At 34.1% G+C, this 21,169-nt stretch overlaps 1 protein-coding gene and 2 long non-coding RNA genes across 3 annotated transcripts; all 3 read right to left on the reverse strand.

Annotated features, from left to right (window-relative positions):
- On the reverse strand, nt 1-2,344 carry LOC127858883 (uncharacterized). The gene is made up of 3 exons (XR_008039169.1): nt 2,188-2,344; nt 2,020-2,103; nt 1-1,851 (listed from the first exon to the last, which is right to left on the reverse strand). It is a non-coding gene; the product is annotated as an uncharacterized LOC127858883 (long non-coding RNA).
- Nucleotides 2,345-2,358: 14 nt separating this feature from the next.
- On the reverse strand, nt 2,359-13,819 carry LOC127857419 (zinc finger protein 430-like). The gene is made up of 6 exons (XM_052393814.1): nt 13,771-13,819; nt 6,971-7,076; nt 5,762-5,838; nt 5,314-5,505; nt 3,611-3,746; nt 2,359-2,630 (listed from the first exon to the last, which is right to left on the reverse strand). Exons 2-6 carry the CDS (start codon nt 7,005-7,007, stop codon nt 2,359-2,361), a joined length of 714 nt encoding a protein of 237 aa, XP_052249774.1. The 5' UTR covers nt 7,008-7,076; nt 13,771-13,819.
- Nucleotides 13,820-15,301: 1,482 nt separating this feature from the next.
- On the reverse strand, nt 15,302-18,969 carry LOC127858889 (uncharacterized). The gene is made up of 3 exons (XR_008039176.1): nt 18,873-18,969; nt 18,576-18,655; nt 15,302-15,768 (listed from the first exon to the last, which is right to left on the reverse strand). It is a non-coding gene; the product is annotated as an uncharacterized LOC127858889 (long non-coding RNA).
- Between the last annotated feature and the right edge of the window lie 2,200 nt (nt 18,970-21,169).

The following is a 21,169-nucleotide window of genomic DNA, read 5'->3' on the forward strand; positions in this document are numbered from 1 at the left end:
ACTGACGTTGTTCGCTATTGCATAATTTAAGGCGCAACTCATTTTTTGCAAAATTAATCGCAAGTTTGAAAGTAACACACGCCATTCAAATTTATAAAGAGTGTGTCATAACGCACGGGTCGAGATTTGTGTGCACTTTTTATCATCCTATTTATTTTATAGAGATAACCAAGACAAAATAACAACAACATGGCCCTTTTTGGACGTTGTGAAAGCATAGAAAGTATGATGAAAATGCTAATGAGAACTGAATATAAAGACAATTTACAATCACCATCATATTAAATGAATATTGTTGGAATATCGAATACCTATCCTACTAAGAATATAATTTCATGATGAAAATTCCCAGTACACAACTTTTAATTTTTGAAACCATATACAAATTCAAAATATGCATATGATAATTGATGAAAAAAATGTTGCATATATGCAACTCCATGTGCAATCCTAGGATGGTCACTTATATAAACCATTGATTCACACTATTTGAGTTAACGTTATATTCATACTATCCTACAGTGTTCACTATAGCCATATAAAGAAACAAGAACCGACTACAAGCACTTTCAATCTCGTCAGAGATACATCATTCAAACAAGTTCAACACTAGCCAATTTCAATCACATGGGCATGATATTTACAAACTTGGTAGATGACCACAAAATGATGTTACTGGTCATTTACCGAATCCCCATCCCTTGAAGTTTTAGAGGAGAAGATTTTAAAAGTTTTCACTATTATACTGTATTAAAAAACAAGTAACCACACGGTGTGACCAATTTTGAATTGTTGGCACCATTTGAACAAACTTGAAAGATGACCATATATCATGCTTAATACCAAACCTCTGTACATTGGTGTTTCAAATATTTGAGTTTTAACTATATACATATTTGGGAATAAACTATATACATATATGGGAAACAGGTAACAACCGAGACGGACCAGTTTAGACCCCAATGGCATGTTTTAAACAAAGTTGGTGCAGTTCATATATGTCATTTTGATGTTACATGCCAAACACAAAACATCTTGGCCTTATAGTTTCAGAAAGGACGATTTTTGAAGTTTTCCCAATATACATATAATAGAAACAAAAAAGCTTTAGTACACAGCAACGTTTTACCTAAGGGACATGACTTTAATAACCTTGGTGGAGTAACACATTACAATACAATTTTACTTGTCATATAATACACCTTACACTTCTGGGCCTTGTCTTTTTAGAAAAGTTTGTTTAGTCATTTTACTATACAAGTCTATATTAATCCTGTGATACATGATGTGTGACTATTTTACACCCCAGGGGTTTGACCCAACTCTTTAAGTGCTGGAACCGAATTTTGAAGGCTTTTGCAAACAGTGGCGTCTCATCAGGATCCAAACTGTTTGCTATTCTGATATTATTCTTTAAAAAAAATGAACATAATGCTAATTTTAAAAATTCAGCAGACGTCATTTAAGCAGACAACAAATTTCCCAGCATGCAAAGGGTTAAACAATTTAGAAGAGGATCACTAGATAATGTTACACACCAAATATTAAAGCCCCAATACTTGTGGTGTCAGAGATTTCTTAAATGTTCATGTTTTAGCTATTTCTTCCCTTACATTCATATATATCCTCATGTGCTACTTCACGTTTTCGAGGGTCCAATCTGGTTACATGGATAACCACACACCTCACACTTGTTTAAGTCAGTCTCCTATATGTATCCTCATGTGTGTCTTCAAATCACCACTTTGGTTACATACATAACCACACACCTCACCCTTGTATGGTCTCTCCTGTATGTATCTTCATGTGTGCCTTCAAGTGACCACTCTCTTTATATGCTTTACCACACACCTCTCACTTGTGCAGTCTCTCTCCTGTATGCTTCTTCATGTGTGTCTCCAAGTGACCACTATGCTTACACGAATAGCCACACACCTCTCACTTGTGCAGTCTCTCCCCTGTGTCTTTCTTCATGTGTGTCTTTAAGTGACCACTATGTTTACATGAATAGCCACACACCTCTCACTTGTGCAGTCTCTCTCCTGTATGTTTCTTCATGTGTGTCTTCAAGTGACCACTATGTTCACACGAATAGCCACACACCTCTCACTTGTGCAGTCTCTCTCCTGTATTATTCTTCATGTGTATCTTCAAGTGACCACTATGTTTACACGAATAGCCACACACCTCTCACTTGTACAGTCCCTCTCCTGTGTGTTTCTTCATGTGTGTCTTCAAGTGACCACTATGTTTACACGAATAGCCACACACCTCTCACTTGTACAGTCCCTCTCCTGTGTGTTTCTTCATGTGTGTCTTCAAGTGACCACTATGTTTACACAAATAGCCACACACCTCTCACTTGTACAGTCTCTCTCCTGTGTGTTTCTTCATGTGGGTCTTCAAGTCACAACTACGTGTACATGAATAGTCACAGATCTCACACTTGTACGGTCTTTCTCCTGTGTGTTTCATAATGTGTGTTTTCAAGTTATCCCTCAGTTTATATGTTTTACCACACACTTCACAAATGTACGGTCTTTCTCCTGTATGCATCCTCATGTGGTTCTTCAAGTTACCACTTTTGTTACATGCATGACCACACACCTCACACTTGAAGAGTCTCTCTCCTGAATGTGTCCTCATATGTGTCTTTAAGGTACTACTCTTGTTACATGCAAAACCACATTTCTCACACATGTACGGTCTCTCTCCTGAATGAATCCTCATGTGTATCTTCAAGATACTACTATGTTTGCATAATAAGCCACACACCTCACACTTGTATTGTTTCTTTCCTTTATATATCTTCGTGTGTTTCTGTGAGTTTTTGTCTCTGATAAGAACAAGTTCTCTGGAGAATTCGACTCCATACCAGACCAGCAGTTCCTCGCCGGTAGCGATAGAAATAAACAAGTTTCAAACATGTGCAAATGTGAAACTTTTTAAAAGAAAATCTTTGTCACAAATGTGACCATAACGCAACATTTATTTTCGAAAAGTGTGTATATGTGTCGATTTTATTTCATTAAATTAACATTTATTCTCAATTTCTTTATTATATAAACATATTCAAGTTTTTATTCAAAGACTGAGACAGGTTTTAAGTCTAGTTAACAGTGTTGGTAATTTATGTTTTTTCTCGATATGTTTAACATGTGTTCACAATTGCTGCGACATGGCCTCATACCGAATAAGACATAATGTGAAGTTTTTTTTTTCTATTATTGGGATCTACCTGACATTAAGTATTGTGCATAAATTGACCTGTAAATGTATATGTCTTTGTAGGCCCAAGGCTGCAGTTGGCAAGGGTCTATAGTGTGTCTCAGAAAACACTCTGACTTTGGAAGAAGTTTTAATTTAGTATCAATGTCCAATTATTTATTTAAAACTCTAAGGTATTATACATGTATATTGGTGTTGCCTTGTGCTGTGGGAAAAATCAGAGTACTCAGAAAGAAAACACACCTTTCCTGACAATCAAGCAAACTCATATGAGCTGGTACAGGGTAATGAACCCATATTGCCAAGGCTAGAGTAGACTGTTCTTATCAGACAGAACTACATGGCATTATCATATCTTTAGCCATACAACATGTCTATATACCTGGTGAAACTGGCTTCAATGTGCAGTAATAGATGCCTCCTTTGTTCTGCAATGCTACAAGGTTCGTATCTGCCTCCTTCATTGCACAGTTCACGTATCTCATCCAGTTAGAGGTCGCTGTGCCCTCTTTGCCATCCTTTAAGGTTTGAATTGCATAGAATCTTACCATCACAAACAAACAATTAAACAAGATTGATACACAAGAAAAAATGATACTTCTATACTTATTATAAAAAGCAACATTCCATTGATAGACTAGAATAACCAAAGAATGCATTTTTAAACTAAACAGGGGCAATGATCACAAATATTTTCTATAGCTATTAGCACAAACAAAACGTATGTAACTACATCCTTGAATTGCATACTAATTTTAAACAAGAGATTGCCAAGCAATATTGTCCCCTACCTGTGAAACGCCACCATTGTCAGTATTTTTTAAATATATTTGTTACCATAGCAACCATAATTCTTTTGTAGGAACAAAATGAAATGATGTGCATAATCTCCATATTGCCATCTTAGTATCCATGTTTCAAGTTTCATGAAAAAATATAAAGAACTTTTAAAGTTATCGCAGGATCCAGAAAAGTGTGATGGAGAGTCTGACAGACGGAGCGCAAACCATAAGTCCCATAAGTCCCCTCCGGTTTCACCGGTAAGGAATAACAATGACTGAATCAGTTTCAAACGATGTGTGAAATCTATACATGCCAGCTTGATTAAATAGAACAAATAATAGGTATATAAACTAGAAATGTGTGACAGATACTAATGAACAAAAAACCCATATGTTTTGACGCGGACAAATCAATAATTAATTTTACAGCTGGAAAGCAGTAAAAAGGGCAATAATTCAGCTAAAACTGTTGCAGTTGAAATTACTCTTTTAAAAATCATCTACACACTAAGGACAATTAGCTCTTAAAGTCTGAGCAAAATCTGCAAATAACTTAGAGGCTTTAAAAACTTAAGTTTGGGACTATACATGTATATTATAAAGTTGAAAACCAGACAAAGGGCCCTAACTCTGCCAAAACGTGTCACACACAAAAATCCTTTCATAACAATTATCTCCAGAAAATAAAGATAAATCTACTGTGAAAACTAGCTCAACCAAGTAGCTAAAGATTAGGTGAAAACATAAAACTATATATTGCATAGTGGTAAAACAGACAAATGCCAAATTTTTGCTAAAACTTGATGCAGCCAAAGTTCCTATTCAAATGTTTTGTTTCACTCATCTATGCATTAAGGTCAATCATCTTTGAAAGTTTGAAAAAGATTCACCAAATATGTAGATAGGAATTGAAATCACACGTGTCAGGATTTAAAAAAAGACAAAGGACCATAATCCTGCAAATACTCCTAGAGGTCAATCCCCTTTTTTTTAATCATCTACATGTACACATTAAAGTCATTTTACAGTTTGCACGACATCCACCAAATAGTTAAATAGTATTTGAAATTACAAGCATTGGGGTGAACAAACATGCTGAGGGACAGACGGAAAAGTACCATGCTTAATACCGCCCTTTATGTAGTGGCATAAAAAACATTAAATCCCCTTTATAGATTGCTAGATAGACAATGTATTTGTTGAAAATGCAGCTGTTTATTTTCAAACATTTAGACTTTATTGAATAACCCTTGAATTTCAAACCAAAATTAGTATCAATGCATCAAGCTAAGCATCACTTTACCCGAACCTTCCAGCAATATCCTGACTTGTGGTTGCCATTGATGATAGCGCCCCCATACGGTCCGAACATGATTTTGGATTGCAGTCCCTCCTTAAAAAACACTCCAAGACCAGCTCCAGCTAATTTGGATGTTTTGATTGTAAGGCAATCTGGCAAGGTATGCTCAGCTTTAAGAGGGTCCCCTTCTGGCACCTGCAGTTCATAATTAGGTATACACAATGCACAAGAATGTACTTGAAACACACTTTTGTATTAGAATAAAAAGGACATATCAAAGGCATGTCTTAAATTTATTGGCACATATTATTACAATGAAAATTTCTTACATTTATTACCAGTAATACACTTTTCAAGTTACTGTATTGTATGCCCATACAAATATGTTTGTTTTCCCCTTATTTTTCTCTAGAACACGTGGTTTATGTTTTAAAGATGAACAAAGCTTCACCTCTTTGTCCTGTATGTAGTTATAGGGTCCATGGGCAGGGCAGTGCACTTCTGGCTCCTTGTTGCATTCTCCACAGTCTACAAGAGAAAAATAAACACAATGCAATACTCAAACCAAGTCAAAGACTAATATCAGTTACTGGAACATCAGATTTGAAGAACCCACTTATATTCATTTGGAATATTATAAAACTGCTTATTTAGAAATAAATATCACATAATAAGGTTCATATGGTTTCAACACAAGTTCTAATACTTTCTGACTTATGTGCAACGCATAATCTGACAGAAAAGCAAATATATAGGGAGACATGATGACTTTAAGCATTCACCTGAGTGTGAGTTACAGTTGTTTAAATAGGTCAACCATCTGAGATAGTGACTAAGTTTGTTACTTCATGTGACAAAGTTATAATCTTGGTCTAGATATGGTTATGAAAAACATTTAAAAACAAGTTTATTAAAAAAAAAAAAAAACAAATGATGCATTTGAAGTGTTATTACTTTGTTTCTCAGATTTTACCCAGGGACCTTATTTTTGACAACACCTGACCTCCATTCTAACTAGATATTGTCAAAATGAACATTTTGACCAAGACTTGTCATATGGTTACAAGTTTTTTCTGAAATTTGACCGCGGTTTGTTTTTACTGCACTTAACCCATAGTCGTACTTGTCCTAGATATTGTTATAAACATTCTGACCATAGTAAGATTGAATCATAAACAAGGTTTCATATGGTAACAAGGTTTGCAAATTTTGACCTGTTGATCGTGTTTGAACTCAACCAAATATAAATTCAAATTTGGCCAAACATTGCAAAGTTTAGCATTTTAACCAAGGTTTATCAAGACTGACTGACTCAAAATGTACCTTATAGACTAGTGACAAATATTTTCTAGGATGTGGCCAATAAGGCTAGTTTTTTACCTACCTTTTAACCTAGTTTTGAACCTGGTTCTACATGTAACTTGGTTTCAATATGTTCAAAAAAATATATATACTGAATATGTTTCATCCATATTGATTTAAATGTTGCCTGTAGAGTGAACAAGCCAAATGTTGACTGTGCACTGAACATAACATCGAACTTACCACTAAAGCTCAACTTGAAAACTAAGTGCTCAGGGAGCTTAAATGATTATTATTTTTGTTGGTCTTAGTGAGACTTTCTAGTGCAAGGTACTGGGTGTTTGGTTCTAGGGCTTACAGAGAAAATGGTTATTATCTAGAGGTTCCATGTTCATTCAGCTAGCTAGGTTGCTCTCTTTAGGACTGTACTCAGGTTTGTCTTTTTCTAGGGTGCTGGTCATTCTCTGCAATAGTGTTTAAGACGAAGAATTGTGATAACATGTAATACAGAATATTCTGATAATAATTATCTTTTAATTAAAACATGCATCCCATGCAACATCTTTGAGATTTTCATTAACAAACAAACTCTAGCGAAAACAAGAAAGAGATTGATTGTTTAAGTTCATCAAGAAAAAAAAAATGCCAGCATTAGCTATGTAATTTTTTACTCGTATATTCTTGTTAGATTTTGACATGTTCTTAATCTCAGGAAATAAAATAAAAAGCAGTGACTGCTTTACAACACATTTTTCGAAGGGCGGGCATAAGCATACATATGGGTTCAAACATTATTGTTGCTTCTTTGTACAAAACAATTAAAATGTTTTAATAAGAAAGAAAACAAAACAAACTTTCCAAGGCCCGTAATTTCGTCAACAAATTGATGAATCAGTACAAAACTTGAACTGGGTGACGGGTCATGTAGTTAGACCTGCACACCAAAAATATGGTCAGTATATGAAAGCGTTTAAGAAAAAGTCAGAAACAAGTGTTATTATAAAGAAAAGTCCTAAGTCCAAGGCCTGTAACTTAATCAACAAGAGCACTGCATAACGGGTGCCACGCTCGGCTGCAAAAGCTTGTCAGAATTCTTTTTTTAAGAGGTCACAGTGACCTATTCCTTTGACCTCGTGACCCAAAATGGGTGAGGTGTGTAGAACTCATCAAGGTGCATCTACATATCAAGTTTTAAAGTTGTAGGCGGAAGCACTTTGATTTTAGAGCCAAAATAAAGGTTTTAGCACGACTCCGGCGGACGGATGACGGCAGACGACGAACAGGCTATGACAATACCTCGGGTTTTCTCCGAAAACAGCCTCGCTTATAAAAACAAGTGCATGCACTTGTGTCCATTCAACGTTATTAAAAAGTGTATTCCATTTTGAATGGCAAGTGGGTACATCTGTATTATAGCTAAAACATTTATAAACAAGTTTGTTTTGATTATACCCAAATACTATGCTATTTAAGTAGAATGATATAAATTCACATGGTATATTAGACTTTTTAATACATATAAGTTCTGATAATCTGATAAAAGCCTTCACAGTTCTGATTAATCCTTCATAAAATAGGAAGTTAATTTTAACACCCATGATATTTTCTAATAATTAAAATTGTGGTTATAAAATAAAGGCATATAAAGGATATCTTCACACTTACTGAAGTTTTGTTTCTTAATATACATGTACTCAGTGTAACATGTAAGGACATTTCTCCAAAAACAACTTTTTCTATGTAATTTTTTTCTAAATTGAAATTTTTCTTCACATCAAACATAGAATATCACAAACATTTTCCATTACTAGAAATGTTTTTCCTTAACCATGTCATTTTCAGATATATCAGTCATCACAACTCCTCCATCATCATATGCTTTAATAGCAATAGTTTGTTTAATTATTGCTGGTCCATCCCATACAAAATTTGAAAACATGTTATGTATTTGTTTTAAAACTTTTTCTCCTGGACTAGGAAGAGCTATAAACAGGTGTCACTGTGTTAAAAGGGGAAGTAATAATGATTTAATATCAGTTATCTTTCCTAGGGGTGTTAAACTAGCAACCCCGACAAACATTTCAAACCATGGAAATCTTAAATGTTTTGAGTGCAAATTATTTTTTATTTTTTTGTCGAAGAGCATAATACCACAACATATTCTTTTAAAGGGATCTTTTCACGGTTTGGTAAATTGACAAAATTAAAAAAAGTTGTTTCAGATTCGCAAATTTTCGTTTTAGTTATGATATTTGTGAGGAAACTGTATTACTGAACATTTACCATAGTCCAATATAGCCATTATATGTATCTTTTGACGATTTGAAAACTTAAAAATTATAAAGCATTGCAACGCAAAACGATTGAATAATTTGGAGAGTTCTGTTGTTGTCGTTTAAATTTACGAAACTACAAAGATTGCTTATATATATACCCGTCGGAATAGCCGAGAGGGCTAATGCATTTTTACTTCAGACTTACTCCAGGACTCCGGGGGTCATTGGTTCGAGCCCTGGCACTGGTTATTTTTTTTTTCCTTTTTAAAATTTTATTCTTGATTTTTTACTGGAGCTTTTAAAGCCACACACCTTAAAATGAAGTACATGTTAATCAATACATATAGATGCAATTTGAAAGTTTGCAAAATTGTCATTAAATCTATAGCCTAGTTAGCAAATAAATAAAAAAAATAATTTAATTTTAAAACCGAAAGTAGGATTTCTATACTTATACATACATTTCGACTAACGCGATTATTTTTAAGTTTAAGCGCAAAAAAGACGGATATCTACCTTGTAACCACCAGATATATTCTAACTGAGATAGATACAATTAAATTTATAGCCTAGTTAGCAAGAAATTTATTATTTTTCAAACGGTACCGCATTTAAAACCGAAAGTAGGATTTATAGACGTATACGTCCATTTCGACAAACGCGATTATTTTTAAGTTTTAAAGCGCAAAAGAGATGGATTTTTACCATGTAACCACCAGATATATTCAAATTGGCATAGATTAAATATGTTTCTTATTTATACTTAAATTTACTATGCCATGTAGTGCATTTCAAGGTGTGTGGTTTTAAGATCCAATGTTTACATTTATCAATATAAAGCATTTAATGACAAACTTCAAAATATGCCAAAATCTGTGAAAAAGGCCCCTTTAAAGTATAAAAATCTTAAATAACTTAAATAAGTCAATACCACATTCAACAAACAAACTGCAATAATGTCAAGTGCGTACAAAAGGGAAAATTCAATAAAACATTTCAATACATTTAAACTACAAACAATATCTCAAAGTAGGCTCTTTTTGTACAGTTTGTATGATGCTTGATATTTCTCATGTTTGGAAAACAGCCGGCCATTATCTTCCAGTTCCACTCTTTAAACAATCAGAAATCATCCCAAAGTCTCGAATACTAGTTAATTCAAATTTTACACTTTGGATATCTACTCGCCCTGGCAAAACAAACACTCCCATTTGTCTACATGCTGTCATGAAATTCACTTTCATTTCATTGCCTTCTTTTTTTACAACACATCCAGGGTACCAGTTGTCATGATTTTACAGTTATGTAGTCTTCTTCTTCCGATACAGCACTCCTTTTAAATTGAGGGAGGCATATCAGTGAAGGGGTGAAAAAACTGTACAAAGGTGCTCAGTTGGGTGTTAATTCAGAATTCTTTACATTGTAAGTGTCTACAATAGGATAAGGGGGAAAATGACAGCCACAGGAGTAAGGGTTTTGAAAACTTCTAATGTGGCTGCCTCATGTATATGGGGAGGGAGTGAAATGGTTGTATGACTGTTCATGGGTAGAATTTCAACTTGCTTGGTTATATAACGTGTGTTTTTCGTGTAAAAAAGCGAACATTGCTATCGATTGATATCGATTGATATCGGGTTCGGGGGCATACTCCCTTGGAAAATTTTTGAAATAAAGGTGCCAAATCGTGGCTTCTGAGCGATTTTGGGCACATAATTTTTCTCAGTTAAAATAGAGGATATTTATGCAAATGGCAAAGAAAAAAGTCCTCAGTTTACATCAACTCTGCAATTATCAAGATTTTGATAAAAACAGATATACATGTATAAAAAACATTAAAACATGTAACACCAGTTCGACTTTTAATAATTAATTTTCCAAAATAAAACAGAGTTTGATGTGATTCTAATCTAGTTGCCACAAAAATCATCATCCGATGATTCGCTATCTGATTCTGGGTCATATTCCTTTGATGCCAGGTTGCCTTTTTGTATGGCTATATCGACAGCTGTCTTAATCGGGCTCAGCTCATTATTCCCCTCAGTAACATCAGTTTGGACCCCAGCATCCATAGGTGTAAGTTACACTTGTGGATGCTGGGGTCCAAACACAGTTAGAACTGGTGCTGATGCTGAGGCCCTTGGCTGCTTCGGGGAAATCTTCCGCCTCTTCTATTTGTCTAGCCACAGCTTGACTGCTGACTTGATAGGCTGCTTGGCTTCAGAACTTAAATAGTAAAAAAATCAATATGGAAATTTAGCATGTTTTTTTAGATTGAATTTTACTTTTGAACTTCAATTCAGATTAAATTTGACTTTTGAACTTTTTTTTTTAAAGAAGAGTATAAATGGCCCATTTAATATAGAAGACACTGTGCAAGATCATGGATGACATTACAATTTTGTCATAAAATTTGGACATAGGTTCTCCTAGAATAGCAATTTTAAGAAAAATTTGGCAGTTTGGCAATGCAGATTTTCCAAAAAAATCGTGCATAGGTTGCCCCAGCTGAGGCAATCTTAGGATTTAAATATGTTGCTGAGGAAGCTTCTTTTGGCCAATTTTTTCCAATACAAATTTGGACCTAGCTAAACATTGCAGTGCCAATTCAATATTATTTAGCATTTTAGGCATTGTGCCTAGACCAACTCTGACCTTAATCATGAAAATATACAGGAGAGTTTGAGGCTCGAGAGTTTTATTTATCCTAATGAAAGACTCACCCTCCTGTAAATGTGGTTATAAATAAATCCACTTACTGTTCAGAGGTTCAAAACTGCGCAGGGAAACCAAACATCGGCATGATCGGAGCCAAACATCAACGAAATTTGTCGAAAATAAAACCGAAATGTAACAGGAAAGTGCATTCATCCGGAGGTGCCAGTAAATGATAAACGTTAACAAAACAGGAACAAAAAAACGTCAACAGGGAACTATTGTTCTTACTCGAAACGCAAAAGAAAAAGTCGTTTCTTTTTCTTTTTTAGACATGTTGACATTGTCAGTACGTGACCTTTAATCAAAGTTGTACACTCATGTTACCCGCTTAGCGATTGGACAATTATATCGAAACGACCAATGATCGAGACAGCAGTTAACACATATCGGTTACGGTTGTTTACTTCCGTTTCAGACAGTTTATAAACGAATACTAAATATCTCGTCATTCACATTCTATACATAGATGGTGACGTCACTACGTAATTGTCACCTTTATACTAACACGCATCACACTCCCCTGGTTTGGGGAATTATGCTTCCGCCAAAGTAGTTCTGTGTAGGAATGAAAATGTTAATACTGAAAGAAAAATCGTTTTTGTGTGTTTAAAATGGAATTTTGTTTAAAGAAATGTTATTTTATTATGTTTAAATGTGATTTTGAATCTCTATTAAAACTGATAGCGATTATCAGAAGCACAATTACCTGACCTACTTTCTCTTTCACCTTTCACTCGTAAAAGAAGTGCTACCCAAAATTCCTTTCGCGTTAGGACACAGGTCAGTAAGACCGGTGTGCACACAATGCCCCATTCATCGCCGTGAACATTTGCCGATTGTTTTTTTTCCGAATTTGAGCTGGCCCAAATAACAAAAAAAAAGCTGATAAGGGTACCGAATTCTCATATGTGGAAAATAATTTTGGTATCAACATTTAAGTTAGACTTTCTTGCTTTTATAACTATGTTCAAAATTGTGTTCGGTCAATCAGAAGTAATTTAAATCAACGTCAAAGTCGGGTACTATTTTTTTTAGCGTAGGGTGGTCCTATGTCAATTTTGAAAGCATTGTAGTAAAGTCCATTCATTTGTGAACAAGATGATGTCAAACTCATAAACATTCATGATGTGTAAAATATCCGCATTTGAATTGTTAACAAACACATGTTTATGCAAGTAGTCCAAAAATCTGCATTAAGCTATGGGGATATTTCTGCCCAGAATTTGTTCAATTTACAGCATACATACTTAACATCCTTAAAAGATAATGAAATGAAATTTATATGCATAGAAAGATAAAAAAATTTCTTTTAATAACTTATTATTGTTTTGCTTTATATATTTAAATAATGGTTTTATTGATCATTTAGTATAAAGAGTGGTTTTGTTTTCTTCCGCTTTTCTCCCATTGAACTGATAAGGAATCAGCTTTTATCAGCGTTGCTAATATCAGGAGGCGCTTGGAATAAGGGAATCGTATGATACTGTCTGAAAATTTATAGTCGTTAATTATGGACAAAATCTATCTATCTATCTTTCTATCTTTGTATACTGCCAACTGCTCTTTCGAGCATTATAGGCAGAGGGACATTATCGAGTCCGTTTCCTGGGAAGAACCAGTACTAGGTGTCTATGGAGGAGTTAATGAGAACGCACCCAGAGTGGGGTTCGAACCCACAAACTCCCGATCGCTAGGCGGACTCCTCAGTCATCCACTACACCACCGCGATCTCTATGTCCAAAAATTAAGTCACGAAAAAAACAAAAAATGCAGTTTTTTTTTGCTATGTAAAAAAGGCCATGAAACAATTCCCAATTAAAAAAATAATTAAGAAATAATCATGATTAATTATTATATCTCAATTTTATTTCATAAACATCTAACAAAGTATATCAATATATTTTATATGATTTTTGTTTCCAAAAATTGACATTGTATCGATTTAAAAAATCCTAATTTGACCAGAGTCCTTTCCCAAAATGGCTGGAAAAAAACCTATTTTGGCTCAAAAAAAGGTGTCCGAAAATTTAGTGTCCGAAAACTTTTACAAATATAATTTTATCGTAATCAACATTAAACATATAGAAGCGAACTTGTGCAACATCGTTTGGTAACGTTTTTGCATTAAGCAGAATGTTTATTACTTGGATGAAAGCAAAAGTCATACCATTTATCAAACCTATCGTGTTGTTTATCACACAGTTTTTACCGGAAGCAGAATTTACATATGAGTCAATACGGTCACATTTCAAAACGGTAGCAACGCGCAGTCTGGTTCCCACGTTAAAAGTTAGATAACTATTTACGTTTTGAAGTCTTTATGTAGTAGCCTGGTGGTACCGCGTATCGGTGTATTAAGCCATAGTTTTCAATTAAAAATGTGTGAATGTAATAAAACAAAGAAAACAAATCAGTTCGTTATTATTTTACCTTTTTCAGATATAATTAAGTTTAACTGTGAAATAAATAATATGATAATAGGTGCTACCTTATTTATGGACAAAAGCTTATTTGATGTTTGTTTAAGATAACATGGGTAATATATGTCTGCATATTATCGTGCAACAAAACATTTAAATTCTTTATATAACAATATGTAATTGAGCAAAGCAATAAAATGTAATTTGTTTTAATCAAAAACAAGTTTATCAAGCTATGCCATATATAAATAAATATTATATTAACCTCTTGTACTGTTTTCAAACTCTTAAACATGTATTTTAATTTTTGTTCACTTTAAAAACCAATGTAAGAATTTAAAAAACTCGTGAAACTGTATTCTATTGATGTTGTACATATGCAGGTATGTCATTTATGTTTTAGGGCGAGATTATTTCTAAAACTAGAAGGGATTTTATTTAACTTAAGCTTAAAAAAAGCAAGGTGTCGTACTTCAATGCTTGCGGGAGTGTTTGCATCTGTCTTGAAAGAAGTGCTTACCACTCATTCACTGCGCAAAATCACACAGACGAGAAATGTCGCCTTTGGACACAATACTCTTTGCATATCTTCCGCACTGTTATAGCTAATGTCATGAAATGTTGTGAACTTATTGTATTTTACTTAATCCTCAGGAATTAAAAGTTGGTTAAAACTATCGCTAATGGCATGCACAGATTGAACATTACTAGGTTGGCGCTAAGAAATTATACTAGTAGCAAAAAGCCAGATTTATGATGTCGACCCACATCATAAGCTTATTGCTTAATATATGAGTGTACCTGTCGTTTTATTTGTGAGACTAACAAAAAATAAACAACAACATACTTATTATCACGAATGTAGTGTTATCTACCACGCGTTTGTTAGTTAGAAAACACGCCCGGCATGGCATTAATGTCAATGAGTTTACTAAATCAAAGATGTAGAAACAAAAAAATACTCCACTCTGCCAGTACGCATTTTGTGGAGAAATAATTACAATCAGACATCAAATAAAATGCACACCGTATCATACACTTTCGCTTCTTATAATATGGTCTTAAAAAATAATCAGAGACAGTTGACAAGACTAAAATTCTGCTTTTCGCTTATTTGCATTTTTTTCAAAGTGTCAGCATAATGTCCAAATAATTATGGTAATACACAACATGGTGTGTCAAATGGCACTGCATTATGCACATTTATAATTAAGCAAAAATTAACATTCATTCATATATTAAACACGAAATTTTATACTAAAACAACTTTGTAGATATTGTTTAATTTGCAATGTATTACTCAAAGTCATCATCACACATCACAATGGTCTGTAAACGCAGTGTGCTTTTTTGATTGTGGCATACATTTTAATTACTAATAGAAATACAGAAAAATGTCTATAGCTGCCTGGACACCATCATTGTTAATATCAACAATTAATTTGACATGCATGATAACTGCAAATTGTTAATTTTACTATTCTTGCACATTGTTTTCACATCTGATATTTGTTATGTTGTATATTCGTTTTGCTTACAGACATACACTGTTTCTTCAATAATTGCAGTTTCTTTACAGTCCACTAACGCTGAACATTACAGAGTCACAATTGCTGATGTTTCGGTCCCGGTCAATCTTGATCGGTCCAGAATTGCTTCGTTGTTGAGTATTAGGCACGCTGTCAGTTTTGCCCAGTAGAATGCTGCATGGAATGTGTGAAGCCCAGCATTTGACAGAGCAGCTTCTAAAATAAAATAATAAAAAAATCCATTAAATGTACAGATTAATGTCTATTTCCAATGTTAATGTAAGCATAGTTTGATTTTTTTACAGTTTGTTTCGTTTGGTACGAAAATTATCGAGTACGAGTCGGAGATGCAATATTGTATACAATCACAACGTGGAGACAGTGGACTAGTGGTAGGATGCTGGTCTAGGGATCGGAAGGTCCCTGGTTCGAATCCCGCTCGGAGCACTGGATGTTTCTGAGCAAAACATTTATCCCACACTTTCTCCTCTCCACCCAGGTGTATAAATGGGTACCTGTGAGGAAAATAAGTCAATGCGCCGTGGCTGCCTTCAGCGCCATATGTAAACAGACGACTTTAATCCCAGTGATCGGGGGGTTAATGTCGAAGTCGACTGAAGATACGTTATCGAAGCAGACTATAAACCGCACCTTTAACCTTTTAACGTAACTTAATACACCACAAAATAGAGGGTCTGTAGACTAATCATTTATAATATACTCAAGAAATAACTCCAAAACTTAAAATAAAATAATAACTTTTTTGTTTAATGAGTTTGACTGAATGACACTGACCTTAAATTTAAAATCGGCGAAAAGTTTCATTGTGACGGAACAATTTCCATTTTATCAAAGGTAATCTTTAATGGCAATATAATTATATATTTATGTTTTATGTAACCAAACGCAATATTTTAATTGAATAATTACTTACCAATCGAGTGTATTGCATTTATTTATTTGAGTTTAACAATGTTAACATCCACCAGAAAGTCAGTTTCAATTTTCACTTCTTAATCATTTTAATGACGTATTGACGAAAGCAGTGACATCACACAGACATGTATAGTTGTCGACGAAAGAAACGCTCATGTTGTGAACAAATCAAACTTTTAAAACAATTGTTTATTTATTTAAAGAGATATTATTAACTATAAAATATTGGATTCATTGGAGAAGTAAATTCGAGACTAATCTAATTCGATAATGTGCACCGGAAGTACGCAATAAAATTTAGACGGGCTATCTTTTCTAAGATTTTGTTCACACCATTTAGTGCAATTTGCAATGCATTATGGGAAACAGGAAGCGTCACACAAGGAGGCAAACAGACGTATTTTTTTTGCGGAGAAAATCATATAATGCAAGGAGATATTCGCTACAAAATAACGAATTACTTGTCGTATCATGCCTGAGGTATACAAATATATGCAATATGGCGTTTGTCGGTGTGTCTTTGTTGCTACATCGGTCAAGAAAACTGCACATGCATCGCGAAAATAGATGACTCGGACAGAATGTATTTGACTCTGTTAGGTATGTGACTTATGTTTTTAGTTATGTCGGAAATGCGATATGTATGAGCGGTCAACACCCTTCGTGATTTTTGCCCGTATAAACTGCATCTCCGATTTCGGTTGCTTTTTACTTACGGTCTGACGCCATTTCGATTGTTATGAAGAGTACTGCGTATCTGTGTATTCACGGTAAGCTCCCTTTTAGACTACTTAACTAAACTTGAGATCGTTAACTGGTGTCATGCATAAGATTAATTGTTAGATAAACAAAATACAACAACTTTTACCTTTTATTTCACGTTGTTGTGTATGTATTATGTATATTTATAAAAAAGATAAATGCGCATTATAATAAAGTGATTTCATATAGTCCTATATCTCAGTTTACTCTGGTATTCCATACATCCTTGCAGCTTTGCAGACTGATATCCCATTTTCTCGGACATAATAGTAAGCATTTTCCATTAGACTTCATATTGTCTTCTCTGTAAAAGACTCACTCACTAAGAGTGCTCGCTATTTCAATACTTTAATGCTCACTCTATTTGACTCTGTATATATAAACTAACTCACCGTGACGACAACGTCATGAACGTCACCGACGTCATTAAACAATAAGTAATGTTCTATTAATAGATCTCAAGGATATAACATTCTCTTCAGCTTAAATTTGGTGATGGTGGGCAACGGAAAAAAATATATACTTTTTAGAAAAAACAAAGTAAAATGGCAAAGAAAAAAAGCAACATTTTATTTTAATTGATTGTTATGACCTTTTAGCGAGTATTTATATTCGTAGTAGCATGCCCATTAATGTTAACACGTCATCTAGCAAGCGCACCGCATATTGACGTCATTTAAGGATGAAATGCTTCCATTTCGTAAAATAGCTATCGAAAATAGTGAAATTGTCTAACAATCCCCTAAACACAACTTAGGGAAATTTGTAAGATTTTGTAAATTACATAATATTTTGTTATAAAAGAGATCTACTTACACGAAGACAGACTGTGGCTTGTATTTGTGTTCCTTATATTATAAAAAATAATATATACAGACAACACACAAGCTGGGTTCATTAAATGTCCATTTAATTCAGTTTTTTCTCAACACTATAACTTTTAATGATTACATAATTGTAATTTATCTCTGTAAATAACTATGATAAACAGCTTATTTAAAGCGTCTCAGAGATATCACAAAGGCGTCGCAAAGTTGTCAAAGCCCTGAAATAACAATAACAATATTCTACAATATTATAAATTGATACAGACTTACAATAACATTTAAGTATGTTATCATAAATAAATACTAAGTTATTCATACATATCTAGTGGTCGTTAATATAAGGTCTCGCTATATTGTAGCACAATACCACGAAAACTTGCAATATATCGACAACTTACAATAGATCGAACTAGCATTACATTTCCAATGCTAATCATAAAAATAATAAAAGATACAAATCTGAACTTTATAAAAAATACATCCAATAACATGACACACCAATTGTGGATTGGCCTCTTATGACAGCTATGACAGCTTATGACCCCAGTCTTGACTGCAGATGATGCCCAGTGCTGTGACTGCAATATTAGCTCATAGGTGCAAGCATACAGAAAAGAAAGTGATCTCTGTTATGACTTTTAAATATAAAGAATTATGCTGCCATCATAAACAATACCAAGGTAAAGGAAAACAACCATATTTAACTTATAAATACAATACCGACAAAAGCACTATTCAATGGCCATCTAGACTAGCATATTACTAATAAATTTACATAGTTAAAATACAACATACCTTTATAGAAAACAGAATAAAAGTGAAGAACAACTGCTTCAACCAATATGGATGAATTATTTTCCCGCAAATGGTGCTGAATGATGCGCTTGCTTATATACCCTCATTATAATCTATTAGGGGTTACACCCAACTAGTTAAAGTTAAACCGGTTACAAATTTCCCCCCTTTGAAAATGACGTCCCGTCATAGTCATAACGTATATATATTCATTCTTCATTTTGTCCATTGTCAACATATAAAACATAGTTCAAGTGCTACAGCATTCGAACTTAACATTATATATATATATATATATATATATATATATATATATATATATATATATATATATATATATATATATATATATATATATATATATATATATATATATATACATGTACACAATAATTATAGATAAAACCTGAAAAACGAAAAAAATCAGTAATTATTTGATAATAAATACAGATGCAGCATCAATATACCTGTCTATCTGCAACAAATGTACAATACATTATAACATTGCCGTTAAATACAGCACCTAAACAATTATTCAAACAATTATTCAATCTCTCATCCTCTCTGAAGGAATTGTGTCCTCACAAATATCTAAAAATCATAAAAATTGTTAAAATACATTTATACAAATTTCATAAAACATTTACTTCATGATAGCATTTACTATTTTTCTGGCGATTTCACACTCCATACTCTTTAATATTCCTGAAGACATCAATACTTCTAAAGCATGAAATCTATTGTCAAAAGGTCTGTTTACTAAACTAAACATATGAAAATCATCATATTTAGTTGGTAATTTTCTATGCCGTTCAGATTTTCTAACAGGCTGTAGAGGTAATTTTCTTCTCTTTCTTTGCGCTGCATTGTTGGAATCTTGCTCTTGCAGTGCAGTGTCCTGAGTCGTGTTCTGATCTGATTCTACTCCTGGCTCTGTGGATCCATTCCCAGCCTCTGCGATAATTTCACCCCTTTCCACTTGTTCCTCTTCCTCATCCGTATTCCTACCAGCTTCTACAGCCGGACGGCCATTTTCTATCGCGTTTTCTTCCCTCTCTGTTCCACTCACTTCTTCTCCAGCGGGTATGGGCTGAGTATGTACAACATCACCCGAGTCCATTCGTCTGTTAATAATATTCTCCTCGAGTCTGTGGGCGTCCCCACAAATACTTGTTCTGGGAACATGTATAAAACTCGTACAATCCTCATCGGAACTGTCACTCTCGGACGGTCCATTTTCTTCCTCCATTAATCCAACTCCGGATGCATCATTTCCTATTGCTTTAGAAATTCCCGCTTGCTCTATGACCTCGTGTATACTCTCTCTGTCCACATCTTCCCGAGCCTTCACTGGAAATATATGATTCCTGTGTAAAGTTTTCTGTGTACCACTTTCTACACCTTTAAGCCTGAATACCGGGATGTTTTCACGCGGTTGTTCTGTTATGATATATAGTTCTTCTTCAAATTTGTCTGCAAGTTTATGTTTTCCTTCACCATGAGCCATTATCTTCACCAGGACATGATCTCCTACTTCAACCTTGGCTCCTCTTACTTTAAGGTCATATGAATGTTTCTGCTTTTCCTTTGCCTTTGAAATATACTTTTCTACAATTTCTCTTGTCGTTTTAATCCTATCTTTCAAATCTTCAATATATTCCTGACTTGTCTTATTACATGATTGTTCTTGTAATCTTTCAAATTTAGCATCAATAGGTAATTTAGGCTTCCTTCCAAACATCAATTCAAAAGGTGAAAATTTTGTTGATTCATGAGGCGTACAGTTGTAGGAATAAACAAATGAGTTAATGTATTTCTGCCAGTTACTTTTCTGTTCGTTTTCCAAAGTTCCCAGCATGTCTAGTAGAGTTCTATTAAACCTTTCTGGTCCGGCATTTCCCTGTGGATGGTATACAGATGTATGTGTTTTCTTCATGTTGGTGATATTACAAAGTTCTTTGATTAAATCAGATTCAAAGTTTGCGCCTTGATCAGAATGGAGTCTTGTTGGGATACCGTAATGAATGATAAAATTGTTGTAGAAAGCTTCTGCTGTCGTCTTGGCTGTCTGGTTTCTGGTCGGAATAGCTAGTGCGTCCTTGGTAAAGTGATCTGTAATAACTAATATGCTGTTGAATCCTCCTTTTGCTGGTTCTAATGAGAGACAGTCAAAACAAACAAGCTCTAGTGGGTAGGTTGTGTGTACATTTACCAGAGGTGCTCTTGTGTTAGTTGCTGTTTTCCTTCTTAAACATCTGTCACACTTAGACACGTATTGTTCTACTTCTGAAGACATT

This window comes from Dreissena polymorpha, chromosome 14 (genome assembly GCF_020536995.1).
Source record: "Dreissena polymorpha isolate Duluth1 chromosome 14, UMN_Dpol_1.0, whole genome shotgun sequence".
In the NCBI taxonomy this organism is placed as follows: Eukaryota; Metazoa; Mollusca; class Bivalvia; order Myida; family Dreissenidae; genus Dreissena; species Dreissena polymorpha.

Excerpts from the sequence above, each read along its gene's own strand:
- LOC127857419 (XM_052393814.1), bottom strand. The coding sequence starts at position 7,007 with ATGAACATGGAACCTCTAGATAATAACCATTTTCTCT. Across the intron at positions 5,839-6,970 it reads AGATAATAACCATTTTCTCT|ACTGTGGAGAATGCAACAAG; the intron begins GTAAGCCCTAGA and ends TTTCTCTTGTAG. Across the intron at positions 3,747-5,313 it reads GATATTGCTGGAAGGTTCGG|GATGGCAAAGAGGGCACAGC; the intron begins GTAAAGTGATGC and ends CAAACCTTAAAG.